The following is a 17,783-nucleotide window of genomic DNA, read 5'->3' on the forward strand; positions in this document are numbered from 1 at the left end:
TGCCTTGAAAACGGTGACAATAAAAGAAAACCTCCATGGGAACAGAACATACTCTGCATAGGTGCAGAGGAACAGTGGTATCTGAGGTGTTTGGGTGCCTGTGACTGTAACAAGCATTTAATTTTGTGCCTTTTACTTAGTGCTGTTGTATAAACAGTCCAGACTGCCAGCTCGGAAGGAAGGAATGATCTAAATCATGTTAGTATCTTTAACATCCTTCCTCTTCTTCTCTTTAGCTTTGCCCACACCACCAGCAGGATGGCTGCTGGTTCTTAACCAGTTTCCGAGCCCCCTCTACTGGAGTGCTCTCAGCAGCAGGACAGGAACAGTGGAACAGGACACAAACGTGCTGCGGGACAGGCCACTGCGGAACAGGGCAGGCAGGCACAGTCCTGCTGCAGGACAGGACACAGTGGAACAGGGCAGGTATGCAGCTGCTCTTCAGGGGCTGGGAAAAGGTGCTCCAGGCAGGCTCTAAGGAGCTTCACATGGTTGATGGATGCTGCTGGAGGTGAGGTAAGGTTTGGCCAATGTATCTCCTGCCACGCTGTCCTGCAGTTGGGTAATGATGTTGGTTTTCCATTAACTTTGTTTTCAAAGTTGAGAGCACAAGAAGAAAGCATCAGCAGCATCAGAACTGCCTGGAATCACTGAGATTACTCTTCCCTCAGATCTGCAGCAAAGAGTGCAGAACCCTTTCATCATCCTTTGAAGATTTACAGGTTTCTCCTCCTCCTCTCCTTCAATTTATTAGTTCTTCTCACTGCTCCTGCTCAGCGTCTCTGGCTGTGGAGCCTGAGATGTAGAATAAGGAAGTCTTGGTATGGCAGAAGGCACAGCCTGGAGACTGCTCAGCTCCCCAGGAAGGATGTGTCTACCTAAACAAGCAGGGCCACGGGAAGGAAAGAAGAAATAGTACATCTGATAGCAAGGAGAAGGGGCTCGTCGAGTCACACAGGTACACTGCAGAAATGGAAACACTCCCCAAAGAGAAAATGACATAGTGATAAAGAGACTGGGAAAAGGTGCCAGAAGTTAAATCTTATTCCAGATTTCCTGTATAACATTGAACAAGTCCTTGGCTGTCTGTGCAATGCCCTTTAATCCCTAAAATAGGGATTACGTTTCCTTTTCTTACTTCATGCTGCGTGATGGCATGAAACAATTGGGCGTCTATAAAAGTTCCCTTAAACCAAATGGGCTGACTAGAAATGCAGGAGCTCCTGGAGAGGTGTGGTGAATGTTAAATGGCCTCAAACAATCTGAATAGCTTTAAGTTGAAGAATTATTGTTGTTGCTGTTGACAGGAATGAAGCTTCTCTTCTGCAAAGCTGCAGCTATGAAAGGATGTGGGCAGTCTGGGTGGAAACCCACAGGGTATCGGTTTGTACTGGAGTGTTCTTGGTAAAAACAAAAACCTTGATTCATATCACTTTGATGCACAAAATGAGCAGCATCAAGTAGACAATAAAGGTGAAAAAGGAATTACTCTTTTCTTTTTTCCTCAAGTTACTCAAAATAGGGGCATCTCTTTTGGTAGATACTTTAATTCCAGTTCAGGAAGGGTGTATCAGCTTGTCAGGAGAATAAAAGGAAAGAAGGGTCTACAGTGGTCCCCAAAAGGCTTAATGCAGATAGTGTTGTGATAATGTATGTGAAATGGCAATAGAACCACAAATAGGCATCTAAAAAATGCTGGTTTAGACATTTAGACATCTCTACTCTGCCCTTGTGAGAGCCTGCTTGCAGCAGTGTGTGCAGTTCTGGTGTCCCCAACATAAGAGGACATGGAGCTGTTGGAGCAAGTCCAGAGGAGGCCACAAGGATGCTCAGGGGCTGGAGCACCTCCCATATGGAGACAGGCTGAGAACATTGGGGCTGTTCAGCCTGGAGAAGAGAAGCTGCGTGGAGACCTCAGAGCAGCTTCCAGTGTCTGAAGGGGGCTACAGACACTGGAAGCTGCTGGAGAGGGACCTTCATCAGGGACTGCAATGATAGGACAAGGGGTGATGGGTTCAAACTGATACAGGGGAAGTTCAGGTTGGAGATAAGGAAGAAGCTCTTCCCTGTGAGGGTGCTGAGGCGCTGGCACAGGGTGCCCAGAGAAGCTGTGGCTGCCCCATCCCTGGCAGTGTTCAAGGCCAGGTTGGACACAGGGGCTTGGAGCAACCTGCTCTAGTGGAAGGTGTCCCTGCCTGTGGCAGGGGATTAGAACTGGATGATCTTAAGGTCCTTTCCAATCCAAACTATTCCATGATTAGGTTTGATAGGTGGGTGAAGCAATGCACTATTAAGAACAAATCATTCTATTTTCAATTTGACAAAGGAGATGGAAAAAAGCTTCAGTGCAATCCAGACACCCTGGGCAGCTGGAGCTGGAAAAGAGCATGTTTGACCAGGGCGCCCGTCTCCTTCCATCTGCTGGGAGCTCCTGCTCACTGTCACAAGCTGTGACTAGCTATCTGACATCTTTTGGACTTACCTAAACCAAGCTTTGACACAAAGGATGTGCAGTCAGTCTCATTTAGCAGGACTTCCACTGAGAATGTTATGTGCAAAGTGGAAGACAGATAAAAATCCCAACTGGTGAGGTGACAATGGAGTGTTTTGACATCAGGGCTGGTGCGGTGGGGAATTAATACCAAGTTTCTCCAGTTCTGGTCCCACGAGTAATCTCACTTCAAGCCTTTTTCTAATGACCTTGGCACAAAAAGCAAGTGTGATAATTAAATGTGGTGCTGAACAAAAGTGACAGGCTTCAGTAAGAGGAGGGAACTGGAATATCTTAGAGAATCGATGACTTTGAAGAGTGAGGAATGAGAGATGAGATGTAGCAGCAGAAAGTGCAAGGCTGTGAATTTAGCCAGAAGGAGCAATTTGTGAAGGATGCTGAGAGTTTTCCTGCATCTTGGAAAGGAAGCTGGGATTTAGTAGTTGATAAAGGACAGCGATGAGCCACCATGAAGCTGGGAAAAAGCATGGAGGAAAGTTGGTCCAAGAGCAGTTCTCTGTGCTGTCAAACAAGAGAGAGGAATTCAGGTTGGAACAGGGGGGAAAAAGGGCTACCAGGAAGATACCACAAATACAAAGCTTGTATTATTCTATTGTTGGAGCAAGGCCACGGAGATGCTTCAAAGAGACCTTAGAGCAGCTCCAGTGCCTAAAGGGGCTACAAGAAACCTGGAGAGGGGCTTTGGACAAGCGCCTGGAGGGACAGGACAAGGGGGAATGGCTTTAACCTGCCAGAGGGGAGGCTGAGATGAGCTCTGAGGCAGAAGCTCTTCCCTGTGAGGGTGCTGAGGCGCTGGCACAGACTTTTCCCAGAGAAGCTGTGGCTGCCCCATCCCTGGCAGTGTTCAAGGCCAGGTTGGACACAGGGGCTTGGAGCAACCTGCTCCAGTGGAAGGTGTCCCTGCCCGTGGCAGGGGGTTGGAACTGGATGAGCTTTAAGGTCCTTTCCAGCCTAAACCAGTCTGTGATTGTATGACTATGAAAAGAGAGGGAATTACTTGTCTATTACAATGATATGATTATCTTGATGTGCTTAAAGAGAAAATACCAGAGAAGAAGAAAGGATTATTTAAGTAAAAGGATAATCTTGGCATGAAAACAAATGTCTGTAAGCTGGCCACGCAAATGGAATCAAGTACACAGGAAAGCTAGAAATACTCTTCTAACATCAGAGTAATAAGTCAGTATTGAAAAAAGAGAAGTCCTGAAAGAAAGAGAAGTCAAAGCACACTATCAGCATCAGTCTGGTTTGGGAATTTCAAGATGGAATCTCTGGAAGTCATTTAGTCCAACCCTCTGCTCGAAGCAGGCCAGCTTCAAAGTTTGGTTGTTGGCTGTGTCCACAGCTGCTTGTTCTAGAGAGACCAGATCTGTTGATCTAAGCATTGCTTTACACATCTTTGTGACTATCTCGTATGACATTGTCAGATCTTGTTATTATCCTGTCTACTTAGAAAATGATACCACAGATATTGTTGTCATGTTTTGGCCAAGTCCCAGCTTCCTCCTGCTGTGTGGGATTTGGATTCCTGCACTTGCCCACCCTTTTGAGCCATTTCCCTCTCCAATCTAGTTTTCTTCTTTGTGTGGCTTATCCACTTGACATAACCTCTTTGACATTGCTGCTGCCTTGCCTGTGAGCAAAACCACTTATAACCCAAGGCACTTGCTGCTATAGACGGTTTCCTGATTGAAAAGCAGCTGCTAAAACATCTGCTGGAGGTGGGTTTCCCAGCAGCAGGGTGCCTACTGCAAGACCAGGGAAGAAGGGCTGTACTTCTCCATGAGAAACCAAACTTCTGCTGTCCCTTTGGCAGCAAATAGGCTGTAAAAACCTCATCCTGCAGGTGGAAATGAAGCAGAAGTAACTTTAACATATACCGTGTGTGATTAGAATCATAGGATAGTTTGGGTTGGAAAGGACCTTAAGATCATCTAGTTGCAACCCCCCTGCTATGGGCAGGGAACACCTTGCGCTAAACCATGTTGTGCTTAGAAACTGTATTAATGTGATTAGAAACAGCGATGAGCATGAAAAGGTGGGTTTGAAGGTTAAAAAGGCAGAAGAGCAGTTTATTCTGTTGCTCTGACATTTGACGCTTATTGCAGCCCACAATGAGGGACCTGTGACAGCAACAGGATCTTTTATTAGAGGAGCTGCTAGAGGTAACATCTCCTGGCATGGATGCTGTGGGTAATGCTCTGGGTTATTGTCTCACTCTACTTTTGAAACCAAAAGACTCCTGCTTTCAGTGTCTTTAGGGCTTTTTATCACTCTTGATCTGGTTTTGGTTGGGGTTTGCTTAGTTCTTTCCCTTTCTTAAAGAAAAAAAAGTGGTTTTAAAGCAACAATTAATCTCTACTTAAGAAAGCAAAGCATGGGGGTCACTGTGCATGGGGCACGTTCCCTCCTCCAGGACACCTTGTCCAGCCTGAACAGTGCCTAAGGGGAGACCTGGTTTTCGGCTGTGCAGGACGCTGATGCTCGGGAACAGGTAGGGAAGGACGAGGCGGAGGGACGTGGCCTGTAGCCGGTGATGGACGCGGGTGATGCTGCTTCCCGGCTGCTCGCAAGAGAGGGCGCGCTTCATGCGGACCCGGGCGGGCTCTAGGACCCTGCCGTCACCTTGATTGACAGCCCTCTGAGGGCGGGCTCTGGGCTGCCCCCGCCTATTGGCAGGCGAGAGGGCGGGGCTAACCCGCGAGCGAAACGGGCCCCTGTCATTGGCAGCTCGGCGCGGCGGGTGTCGCGGCTGCTCGCACGCCCATTGGCCGGGTGGTGTGTCTCGTTGGCGCGGATTGGCGGGCGGCGGCGGGTCGGCCCCTGTGATTGGCAGGCGGCGGCGGCGGGTGCGCGGCGGCCGCCGAGCGGTTTGTTTTGCTCGCGGCCCGGGCGCCCTGTGGCGGCGGCGGCGGGGAGCGACCGGGACCGCCCGAGCCCCCGCCCCGCACACCACCCCCCCCCCCGCCGCCGCGGCGGACCCCGGAGCGCGGCCGCCGGAAGGAGGCGGCGGCGCGGGCCTGGGAATGTGGCGGCCGCTCTGAGCCCTCCCCTTCGGCCCGGCCGCCATGGAGCCGCGGCGGTGACAGCCCCGCACCTCAGCGCGCCGCCGCCCGCCGGCCGCGGGCCCGCCGCCCGCCGACATGGGTGAGAGCCGCGGCGGGGCTGAGGGGCGGGGGAGGGGGGGCTCGCTGCCGCCGCGGGGCCCGTGGCCGCCTCACGGGCCTGCGGCGGAGGAGGGCGGGCCGCACCGCGGCGGGGGGCGGCGAGCGGTGCCGCCGCCAGGCCCCGGGGGGTGGGGGGCGACCCGCGGCCTCGGCGCTGCGGCCGGCGCCGTCCCGCGGCCCGTGCTCGGGATGCGGCCTCCGGCGGGGCGGCGCTGGACGGGCCCCGCGGCTGCGGTGGCTCCGCGGCCCCGGGGTGGCTGCAGCGCGCAGTGGCGGAGGCCGCTCGCTGCGGGTACCGTCCCCCCCGTGTTGTGCCAGGGGGCGCGGAGAGCCCCGGGAGGGCGGTTCGCTGCCGGGCCCAGCCTCACGCCAACACCGCAACGGGCCGACAGAGAGTCATGGGGGATCCATGGGGCAGGCTGGGGAGTGAGGGGGGTTTTGCAGCCTCCGGGAATCGGGGATGGGAATTTAGGTGCTTAAACCTAATAGGGGGCAAGTTTTACTGTGGTGATAATTGCAGCTTGAGAGTGTCAAAACGGGGTTTTCTCTATGAGGCTGCCATTGAATTCCCATTTACCACACTTAACCCAGACAGTGATGTATAAAACCAAGCCAAGGAGTCAGAGGAACTCTGGTTCAGGAGTAAAAAGTTGCTATCGGAAGTTGCCATGAGTGAATGGAGTGATTAATTCTGTTGGCCTGCATATCCCACATAAAGAACTGCTTGGGGAGGGCTCTTTGTGTTATCTGCATCCCTTTTCAGCTTAAAGAAGGGTCTCGTGTACTAGAATTAAGAATATAATTGCTCTAAAGCAGAACTTACTCCTATTTGCATGTTGGCAAGGGAATTACTACTGCTGTCCTAAGTGGAGCTGTGTGGCTTTGTGGGTTACAACTTCAGTGTTTCTTCCCTACAACTAAGCTTTCAGAGACTGGCCTTCCTTAGTCTGTATGCATAGTTCTCACACTGCCAATCCATAAAACATGGGATTGCTCAAAGCAAAAGTCCAGCAACTTCATTTCCTTTGTGTTCTACTTTGAGTTTGTGAGTACAACAGGTACATCCAGATCCATCAGTAGACCTCTCTCTTAGAAAGCATTGGGTCTGCACCTCCTCTAAAGCAACCAGAAGTACAGAAGCTCATAATAGTTGAGAAGGAAGAAGTTGGATTTCCATGGAAGTGTTTTAGTCTGAATAATACTGGATAAGAGGCTGGATTGCACTCTGCTTCTCTCCCATCTTGTTTTCCATAAGCTGGGCTGAAAGCCCCCCGGGTTGGGCAGCAGCAGGATCTTGCCGTTGCAGTTTGTCATTGCTCCTTTGGTGCAGCTGTAGCTCACTGGGAGCAATTCTCTGTCCCTTTACTGCAGGGCTTGTGATTGAGGTTTATTTCCCTACAGAGAGCTCCTTTGGCAGCGTTTAAAACACAGCTACTTGCTTCTGATTCCAAGAAATCCATCTCTCTGTGGGCAGCGGAGGGGAGCGCGGCGCTTGGTGTGCGGCGCACTGGAGTCGTTCCCTCGATCCGCTCTCTTTTCCTGCCTGTGTCACTTCCTTCCCTTGGCTCTCACATGCACCCGGAGCTGAGCTCCGAGCTCCCGGCTTCAGCAGCAGTGACACGGGAAGCAGGGCTCAGCCTGCAGGTTAGGACCAGCTGAAATCCCAGCCTTTCTGTTTAACTTGGGGGCGAGGAGAGGTACCTCAAATATAGAAGATGTAGAAGCTCTGCTTTTTCTTTGAAGTCCACAAACCAGGTCACTTGTGATTTCTGAATGATGGGGCAGAACAGTGTTTTGTGACCACTGAGACTGTCCACAGGGAAGGACTCAAAATGAAACCTTTTCCAGGGCTTTTATTTCAGAGCTTTAAGGTAGACTTCGTTTATCTGCCTCACTTGAGGAATCTCCTCATTGCCCCTGGCTCTGCTGATCACCTGCACAATCAACTTCACTGTTGGGGTAGGAGGGAACACACACACTTGTTCATGTCTTTCCTTTAAACCAGTGTGGCATCTTGTCCTTTCCAACCCAAACCATTCTATGATTCTATGTCTTCTGTGATCCTGCTGTGTAAAAGAGCATCCTGCATTAGAGGCATGCACAGGCTTCCTGGTTTTATCCATGTGCGGATGCTTTTACTCTGTGATTTTGGAGCTTTTTCCATTTCGGCCACAGCAAATACACCGACTCGCTCAGACCTGGGGTAAACCAGGTATTAGCTGAAATAAATGCCTTATGCAGAGGAGCAGCTTTCTCTGTGAGTAGCAGTTCCCTTTTATCGATGTTATAAAAATCTTTGAGTGTAGTTTTTCAAACATGAAAAGCATTTCCTGGACAACATCTTTCCCGCACAAAGCAGAACTGTGTTTCCCAGACCTACTGGAGACCAAGCAAAACAGGGGTTCTCAGTGCACTGCGAGAGTTGCTGGGGTTTCAGTTGGGAGGGCTTTTGCATTGTGTGATTAATGGGATGCTGCTGCTTTAAAGTCAACCTATGGAAATCCTCTATTTTGGTGGAAATACAGTACTCGTGCTTCTCACCATTCAATCCATCACAACACTATCCTAACTGCAAGTATTTTCTTTCACTGCACAAGCTCAGATCAATATTTGATGTTTCTTTTATGTTTTTAAAAGCTAAATACTCCATCATTTCCTATCTCACCACCATAGGAATGAATTACAGAAGGGGTGTTTTGGTGCCAGGGAGCCAGTAGCTCAGTGTAAGTCTACTATAAAATGTATAATCACGTAAGACTCAAATTCACCTGAAACTGTTCCACCAGCCTCTGACAGTGCGTTAAGTGCCTCTTTGCATGGACACATTTCAGGTTTCAGCATCAGCACTTGTCTGCAGAGGAATCTGAGTTCACAGGGGGTGAGGTGCAAACTGGCAGTGCCCTGGCTGGGGTTTAGATGCACCCCAGATGCTTCCCTGAAGAGTTTCATGTCTTAGTGTATTATAAATAATAATAACTATGCTAAGAGGAGGCCACAGAGCTGCTGCGAGGGCTGGAGCAGCTCTGCTCTGGAGCCAGGCTGAGAGAGCTGGGCTGGGGCAGCCTGGAGAAGAGAAGGCTCCTGAAGGGGAGACCTTAGAGCAGCTCCAGTGCCTAAAGGGGCTCCAGGAAACCTGGAGAGGGGCTTTGGACAAGGGCCTGTAGGGACAGGCCAAGGAGAATGGCTTTAACCTGCCTGAGGGGAGATTGAGATGAGCTCTGAGGCAGAAGCTCTTCCCTGTGAGGGTGCTGAGGCGCTGGCACAGACTTTTCCCAGAGAAGCTGTGGCTGCCCCATCCCTGGCAGTGTTCAAGGCCAGGTTGGATACAGGGGCTTGGAGCAACCTGCTCTAGTGGAAGGTGTCCCTGCTCTAGTGGAAGGTGTCCCTGCCCGTGGCAGGGGGTTGGGACTGGAGGAGCTTTAAGGTCCCTTCCAACCCAAACCAGGCTGGGATTCTGTGATGATTCTATGATAAATTCACAAATTGCCATAGCTAATCAATAAATGCACTATGTGCCTGAGCTACAATCTTTATTAACAGATATGTGGTTGGTTAGAGGCCTGTCCTCTTTGCCCACTTTCTCATGCAATCATAAAATAGTTAGGGTTGGAAAGGACCTTAAGATCATCTAGTTCCAACCCCCCTACCATGGGCAGGAACACCACACACTAAACCATGTCACCCAAGGCTCCATCCAACCTGGCCTTGGACACTGCCAGGGATGGGGCAGCCACAGCTTCTCTGGGCACCCTGTGCCAGCGCCTCAGCACCCTCACAGGGAAGAACTTCTGCCTTATATCTAACCCGAACTTCCCCTGTTTCAGTTTGAACCCATCACCCCTTGTCCTATCACTACAGTCCCTGATGAAGGTCCCTCTCCAGCATCCTTGTAGCCCCCTTCAGACACTGGAAGCTGCTCTGAGGTCTCCACGCAGCTTCTCTTCTCCAGCTGAACAGCCCCAATGTTCTCAGCCTGTCTTCATACGGGAGGTGCTCCAGCCCCTGCTCATCCTCGTGGCCTCCTCTGGACTTGCTCCAACAGCTCCATGTCCTTCTTATGCTGAGGACTCCGCTGCAAGTCTCACAAGAGCAGAGCAGAGGGGCAGGATCACCTCCTTCAGCCTGCTGCTCACGCTGCTTTTGATGCAGCCCAGCACACGGGGGTCTTTCTGGGCTGCGAACGTCCAGGCCTTGGAATCCAACACCTGTAGCTGATCACTGCATTGCAAACATTGATCTTTATTTCTGAGTGATGTTCCAATACTGTTTAGTTGTGAATTCTTATCCATATTCTGTGATTAACTTGATTTCTTGTCAGGAGTGCTTAGTTCTACACTGCTTTCAGAGCTGTTTTGCTTCTTGCCCAAAGGAACTCTGCCAAGACAAGCTCTTCATCCTCCTGGTATCTGGCCAAACCCAAACTGCACTGTAGTGGAAAACTTGTATCCCAGCTCTTCGCAGCATGTTTTGGGTGGTAGGCACTCCAGGGATATGCCAGGCCATGGTTTCTTGTCTTTGTCTGCTGGATGACTCCAAAGCTATGCTTAATATCAAACAAGATTAAAGAACAAGTCAATTGGAAGCACTCCAGCAAGGTAAAAAGTTAATCATTCCAATATAAAGTTGGAAACAATTTTAACAAAGAAGAAAGTTGTGCTGTTGGTTACCTGGAACTTTAACTTCATTTGCAACCCTGGGTTCACATTTTCCTCCCACAAAGGGTTACTTAGTGCTGAGATAGATACTAGCAATTATTTCCTTTGGCTGATGTGCTTTTCAAAAGCAACCTCTTGCTTTGGTTGTGTTACTTACACCCCTCGCTTCTTCTCCATGCCATTGGAATTCCAAGGAGCTCTCTCCCTTCCCCACTGCCACAATGTAGTTATTGTCTCCTTTGGCTTGTCTTGGACAGCAGAGCTTTGGTGGGTTTTGATTTTGCTGCTTAATCTTCTGAAGTAACTTTCTTTGCTCTGCTCAGCTTTCTCTTTGTAGAGTTTTACTCTAATTAACACCTTCTGCAAACACATTGGGAGACTCTTCCCATTCCCCTCTGTCATCTGGCCTGGGCTTGATGTTTCTGGGGTTTTGGTAGCACATAATGAAGTCCATAGTGGAAGTAGCTCTGCTCTAGGGTTTGATACTCTCAAAATGCTAAAGTAGAACTTCTGGGCAGAAACTTATCAGTTGTGGACTTCAGTTCTGACTGAAGTTTTAGATGATACCCCCTTACAAATAGGCATATTTTCCCCCCTTTTTGCTGCTAAATTTTGGTAGCATTCACTCCTGATTATTCTTCTGGGCATACTCAGAGCTGATCTAATCACTGCTTCAAATTTCATGCCTAAATTATGCTCCAGTATCAGGAAGGATTTAACTGGATGTATTACTTGCCAAGGAAAGGATGCTTTATCTTTAAAACCTGTTGAGTCTTGATATGTGAGACAGAAGCCCAGGAGTCCAGTCAGCACTGTGTCCAGCTCTGGGGCAACAGCACAGGAGGGATGTGGAGCTCCTGGAGCGAGGCCAGAGGAGGCCACAGAGATGCTGCGAGGGCTGGAGCAGCTCTGCTCTGGAGCCAGGCTGAGAGAGCTGGGCTGGGGCAGCCTGGAGAAGAGAAGGCTCCTGAAGGGGAGACCTTAGAGCAGCTCCAGTGCCTAAAGGGGCTCCAGGAAACCTGGAGAGGGGCTTTGGGCAAGGGCCTGTAGGGACAGGACAAGGGGAATGGCTTTAACCTGCCAGAGGGGAGATTGAGATGAGCTCTGAGGCAGAAGCTCTTCCCTGTGAGGGTGCTGAGGTGCTGGCACAGACTTTTCCCAGAGAAGCTGTGGCTGCCCCATCCCTGGCAGTGTTCAAGGCCAGGTTGGACACAGGGGCTTGGAGCAACCTGCTCTAGTGGAAGGTGTCCCTGCCCGTGGCAGGGGTTGGAACTGGATGAGCTTTAAGGTCCCTTCAACCCAAACCAGGCTGGGATTCTGTGATTCTATGTGCGTGCCAGCAGCAGGTCCTGAGTGATCACAGCGGATGTGCTGTGTTACACTGGGAGCACAGCACGTAAAGCGGCTCGTGCAGTCCTATATTGACCCAAACCTCATCTGTCAACTTTTTTTACCTTTTGCAGTATGGAGGAATTTAGGATTGTTGTGGTTGCAAAAGCAAAAATTCTTTTGAGGAGCTTTTAGACACTTGGAAGAGCACTTTAAATTGGTTACATCAGGAATCTTCGCTTCAGAAAGTCATTTGCAGTCAGTAGGATGTATAAGAAAAATCTTAGTGTGTGGGTTTTGTTGTCCTGTGTTTGCAAGAAGCCTCGAACTGAACCTGCTGCTCTGCCAGCAGACGGTGTTCTTAATCCTCTGCAGTTCGGGTCTGTTCAGTAGATCTTGAAGTCTCATAAAATGGTCTGAACTTTGTTCCATCAGCTTGTTTTGGGGGCAGAGAGGAATGCGTGGGGAAACCAGTGCACGTGGGTTTGTATTCAGGGATATTCGAAGGTGACTCTATGTCCAGATTCTCATTTTTCTTTCTATTGGCCATGGTTTGTTCCATTAGGAAGCAAGAATTCTGAGTTAAGAGGATATAAAATTAGGAAGAACAGATTCTTCCCAGGTTTTCCTTGGCAGAAGCACATCAGTTTGCTCTTCCTAAATGCCCTCTGATGATCTAACACATCTGTCCAAGTTGTGCTGCTGGTTGTGAAGCTGCCATAACAGTACTAGGGGTTGGGAAGATTTATTCTAACCCTTACTATGGCCAGATCCTTTTGTGACATTGGACAAGTGTTAAATGTTATCTGCCTCTTTACTACTTCATGTTATTAGGTTAACTTTGGGCTTTCAATGGCTGAAGGAAATTCCAGTGTATTTGCAAAGATCCTAGAAAGGATTGTCTTTCTATGAGCCAGCAGAAAACAAGTGCAGATGTGTTACAGTTGATACTCACCCAGGCAACTTACTACTAAAATTCTTGTGCATCACAGATGAACAAGAGGCCTTGAAATCCATCATGAAGGACCTGGTAGCACTCCAGATGAGCCGACGGCACAGACTGACTGGATATGATACCATGAAGAACAAAGACACTGCTCACTCCAACAAACAGGTAATAAACCACTTGGTGAGTCCTCAAAATCATTATGTGGGGGTGGAAAGGACAGAGTAGCTTAACAGTGGGTCTGTTGCCTGTGGTCTGTCATGGCCTTATGCCAGCCAGAGCATCACCAGTGGATTAACTCCCTGTTCTTGCTCTGGCCATATTGCCAACTTGCTAGCTCTTCACTTACCTTTATATTCTGCCTTTCCCCCTTCCCATGTTTTTGATGGGGTTTGGTCTGTGGAGATTAGGTAAAAGGTTTTCCAAGTGGTTTTCTGGTTTCATGATCATATTGCCATTTTCTTTTTAATGCCTTCTCTTAAAGAAGAAACACAATGCCAGCAGTCCCCCCGTCCTGGGCAGCCCTGCAATCACCACCCAGTGTGCCTCTGCAGTGGAAGAAAAGAAAATCCCGGTAAGAAAGCTGGTTTCCTATTCAATATTAGCAATTGTAAATGAGGAGCATGTTTGAAAGTTGTGTGCAGTGACCTTTATGGAATTCATTTAAGCAGGTGTGGGAGGCCAGGAAAGCTTTTCTTTTCTCATTCTGTCATGATGTAGCAGTCTGATGCACTTTTCATTGTAGTGGAAGTAATACTTCAATTCAAAGCAGGGAATTGAAAAGCTTCGTGATGAAAAGGAATCAAGTATTTCCATTTCTGATGCAAAAGGAAGTCACTGCAGGTTAAAGCTGCAGAAAGCAGTCGGTTGGATAATGAACTAATGCTGGTCTCATCTTCACATGGCTCGGGCTGCATGTGAATTACAGAATGAAGATCCTGGTAAAAGGTCATTCAACTGAAGTTGATCCAAGAAGAACAGTGAAGGGGATTGTCCAAAAGGACTGGCTCTAGTGGAACTGTACTAAACCTGGAGTGAAAAAGGAAACAGCTCTTTGCAGGGGGATAAACAGAGGCAGTGTCTTTAATGGGGAGGATTCTCTGGAGTTACCCATCATACGTCGCATGAGGACGGGAATGAAACTCATCTCTTTTGGGTATTGGAGATGTGAAGTCCATTTTTCCCAAAGAAACACTTTTCCCAAGGCAGTAAGTGGCAGGGTCAATGCTTTAAGGTCTCTCTATGTTCATCCAACATTGCTGGAGACTCTTTTTGTAGAGACAACTATTGCATTGGCTTTCTGGTAGAAAGAAAGGACAGAATAGCATTGCTCTGTCAGTATATGCTGCGTGTCGTCTGAGTGAAGCACTTCAATGTGAAAGCAACAGTTTCAGTCAAGACTTGTTTGTCCATTACTGCCCGAATTAAATCAAGTTACTGGCAGTTAGACTGAGGTTAGTTTACAGGAGAAGTTGCCTATATCAGTAAAGTAACTCTTTCCAGGTTTATTCATATTACAGGCTTAAGGTTTTTGGAGCAGGCTTTAGAGTTCATGTCTGTCTCTTCCTTATGCTTTGTCTGCTCATAATCTCCTTGTTCAGCTGGGAGCTGGGATTTCCTTGAATGCGCCGGACAAATCCGTAGATGGAAGAGTACAAAATCCTTTCCAAATCACTTTGAAACATAAATTCAGTGATGTCTTAAATCAAAATCTGTGGTCATTATTTATGATACAGCACCACAGAACTGGAATGCCAAAGTGCTAAACTTGGATTTGCTTTTTTACTCATCTCTTAGGATAGTTTATGTGAGTTGCTTTAAAAAATGGCTTATACAGGTGGTAGGTTCACTGCTTTCAAAGGAAACCAAAAGCACTTGATGTTTAACTCCTCCAAGTTCCTTCTGAAATGTAAAAGCCAAGATCACTTTGAACACTTTTTCTTAGGCACGATTGGCCAATGTCTGATCCTTTCGGAAGAAACATCAGGAGAGAGATGCCAAATTCCAACCCCTCCACCTTCCTTTTGTTACAAATTAGAGGTTTAAAAGCAGACAGTGGAGCTGAGAAAGGTATTTCAGGTTGCTTAGGTACCAGCAAGTTGAAAAAAGGTTTCCAAAGAGCCTTAATTTCCTGAAAATCTGAATATAAAGAGATCATTCCTCCATCCTTTATGTGCAAGAAACAACTGTTCCATCAGCGGCTGGCTGGTGGGCATCTTTTATAGTTCATTATTCCTCTGCTGTCTGTTGCATTTTTATCTTTACTTTTCTATTAAAATTACTTCTCTTTCTCTTGCCACATTGGAGAAAAAGTCTTTGCTAAAGCTCTGTGTAAATCACCTGCAGATGAGCGTTGCTCTCATGGGGACGCTCATTTGTCGTGCTCAGTTCTGTAGCCAGGGTGCTGCTGCAGGAATACTGTGTACTCGTGGTGATTGCATGGGTCCCTTTGAACTGCATTCTTGACCACTGGGCCTGCCAGATACTTCCTCTAGCTAAAGAGCATTTCCTGGCCCCATTTTTTTGAAGTTCCTCGATGTATGATTGCCTATTGTCTAAGGCTTTCACAGATGGCTTAATCTATTCCAATCACATAAATTGTGCAGCAGAAATGATGGAGTCGTATCAGAGCAGATTTTTGCCCCTTTATTTTTATCTTTGTGACCTAAATTTGGATTTGAACTTTGATCTCCAGAGTTGACAGTTCAGAGCGTTGATTCTTCCGTGCCGCAGAGCATCTTTGGAGTGAAGTGCATGGGTTACATGGTCAGTGCTTTTAACCAGCTGCCAGATATGGATGATGACCCCTTTGCACTTTAATAGTTAACTTCTTTGTAACTTCAGAGTTTGCAGTTTCAGGGGCTGCATTTTTGCAAAAGCAGAGATTTAATCTATGTTTTAAGAATAAAGAATGCAGCACATTCCCTGGATCTCTCTCTTTCTTCCCATAGAAGAAAACATGGTTGCTTTGAGAATGCACAACGAAAATTGGCTTCAGTTCAGATGAATGCACAGTTGGACTCTAGTTCCGATTTTTGCCATGCAGTATAAAAGATAGATTAGATTTCCCTATAGTTCCTCTGTTTAAGTGACAGTTAATTAGAATTACAACTTAGTTTTATCATAGAATCACGGGATGGTTTGGGTTGGAAGAGACCTTAAAGCTCCTCCAGTTCCAACCCCCTGCCATGGGCAGGGACACCTTCCACTAGAGCAGGTTGCTCCCAGCCCCTGTGTCCAACCTGGCCTTGAACACTGCCAGGGATGGGGCAGCCACAGCTTCTCTGGGCACACTGTGCCAGCGCCTCAGCACCCTCACAGGGAAGAGCTTCTGCCTTCTATCTAACCTGATCTTCCCCTGTTTAGGTCTAAACCCATTACCCCTTGTCCTATCACTACAGTCACTGATGTCAGCCCCTTTAGGCACTGGAGCTGCTCTAAGGTCTCTCTGGAGCCTTCTCTTCTCCAGGCTGATTTTACTCCCTTCCTGCTCTTTCTCCTTTGGCAATTTCTCATGGTGTCAGACACTTGTCCACAGTCTGCTTCAGCTTCCATGGAGAAAGTCAATCAGACTTCTTGTGTACTGGTTAGCCTTTTGAGGAGGTGATGCCAACAGCTATCACAAATTGACCCGCTTTGTGTTTGGGCCTTAAGATCATATTCTGATCCATTGGTGTGCTATTATGTGTGCATTGTGAACTAACCTTTTGTTCTTTCTCCTGCAGAACGATGTAAGGATCAAGTTTGAACACAACGGGGAAAGACGGTAAGTCTGTCTTCACTGCTGTCATCCTTTGCCTTGTAGAATAATTTAGTCATCAGTAATTTAGGGTCAATCTTTTTTTGGCTTCATTTTCCTTGTTCCTGAGTGGAAAACACACAGGAAAGGCAATAGCAAACAGGCCATACACAGCTTGGTGTGTCATACAACGCTTTCCTTTGACTTATATCCACAAGAGCTATTTGTGAATTGCAGTAACATTAAAAAGCTGATAGTCTTATTTCAGATATATTCCCTTTTGGTTTCATTTAATTAAAGCCAAACGAAACTGGTCAAATTAGTGGCATTCTTTTGTAGTTTCTCACTTCCTGGTGACCTCTCACTGTCACTGTCCTGCTGTGGCTGAGCAACACATACACCAAGGGAAGATTATTTCTTCTTATTGGTGTAAAAGTTCCCTTGTTATTTCATCTGATTCTTGATTTTGAGAAACTTTCTATTACCAAAACCAGAGTTAACCGAATTAGAATCTTCAGTGTTTGCAATGGGTAAAATTGCCCAGATGTTTCCAAGGAGGTCTCAAAAAGACCCTGTTTGCCATCTAATTGAGAGGAGCTCTAGGTACTGTTGTGTGAACATACAGGAAGGCTCCAAGCTTGTTCGCAGCCTCTTTGAGGCTGCTCTTGAGGTCTCACTGGGGGGGAAGAAGGGATCCAGATTACTTACTTGAAGAAATCAATTGCACTGTGAGCATGAATTTATGCGCTGCCCTTCACAGACATCCTGTGGGAATCCTTTGGTTTCTCCCATCCCCGATACTACTTTCGACATTGAAGTAGGTCACACTTCACAATAAACGCCAATTTAATGTTGATAGTACAACCGTGCACGTTGTGTGCAGTGAATGTGCTGCCACCTTTGTCAGCCAGATCTTCTCAGCACTCTCCTGTATCAAAGGCATTGTGTGGGCTACAGCAGAGCCACCGTGTGACGTGTCACAGCTTCTCGTGATACCGTGTTAGGACAAGGGAACTCGGAAGCAATATCTTGTCACCACAGTGCTGTCATCTTTCATGTCTTCTGCCTGGGTGCTTTTCAGGTGGCACAGAGCTCAGGGAAAAAGAAAGGGTGGGGGTTTTTTCTGCAGTAACATGAAAATGAAAAGGTCGATTGTGTGTTAGTCTAATTATGCAGTTACCCTCGCCTGAATTCCCCATGCCCAAAGTGGTATGCAGTTACAGACAGCAAGCTTGCACTGAGAATGTAAGTGTGTGTGCTTGGTTTCAGAGGAGCTGCCAGATCTAACCACAAATATTTAAGGTGGTCAGGCAGGAATGGGCTCCTTAAACCCTGCAGCCCATGATTTTGTGTTAGAAGAGTGCACAGAAGGTTTTAAACTAATAGAGTTTGTGGCACCTGAGAACAGCACTGCTTTTGAATGCATTGAGTGTAG

At 47.8% G+C, this 17,783-nt stretch overlaps 1 protein-coding gene across 3 annotated transcripts in view; it reads left to right on the forward strand.

The window, feature by feature from the left end:
- Nucleotides 1–5,353: 5,353 nt before the first annotated feature.
- Nucleotides 5,354–17,783, forward strand: part of MAP3K3 (mitogen-activated protein kinase kinase kinase 3) — a 39,383-nt gene continuing 26,953 nt past the window's right edge. For 2 of the 3 annotated variants that reach the window (XM_030508943.1, XM_030508945.1), the window contains exons 1-4: nucleotides 5,354–5,659; nucleotides 12,656–12,777; nucleotides 13,094–13,183; nucleotides 16,335–16,375. In XM_030508943.1, coding sequence (XP_030364803.1) covers nucleotides 5,656–5,659; nucleotides 12,656–12,777; nucleotides 13,094–13,183; nucleotides 16,335–16,375 — 257 coding nt within the window. In that variant the 5' untranslated portion in view covers nucleotides 5,354–5,655. The remainder of the gene's footprint in view (nucleotides 5,660–12,655; nucleotides 12,778–13,093; nucleotides 13,184–16,334; nucleotides 16,376–17,783) is intronic. The other variant, XM_030508944.1, reaches the window with a different exon arrangement.

Source organism: Strigops habroptila, chromosome 19 (assembly GCF_004027225.2).
Source record: "Strigops habroptila isolate Jane chromosome 19, bStrHab1.2.pri, whole genome shotgun sequence".
NCBI lineage: Eukaryota > Metazoa > Chordata > Aves > Psittaciformes > Psittacidae > Strigops > Strigops habroptila.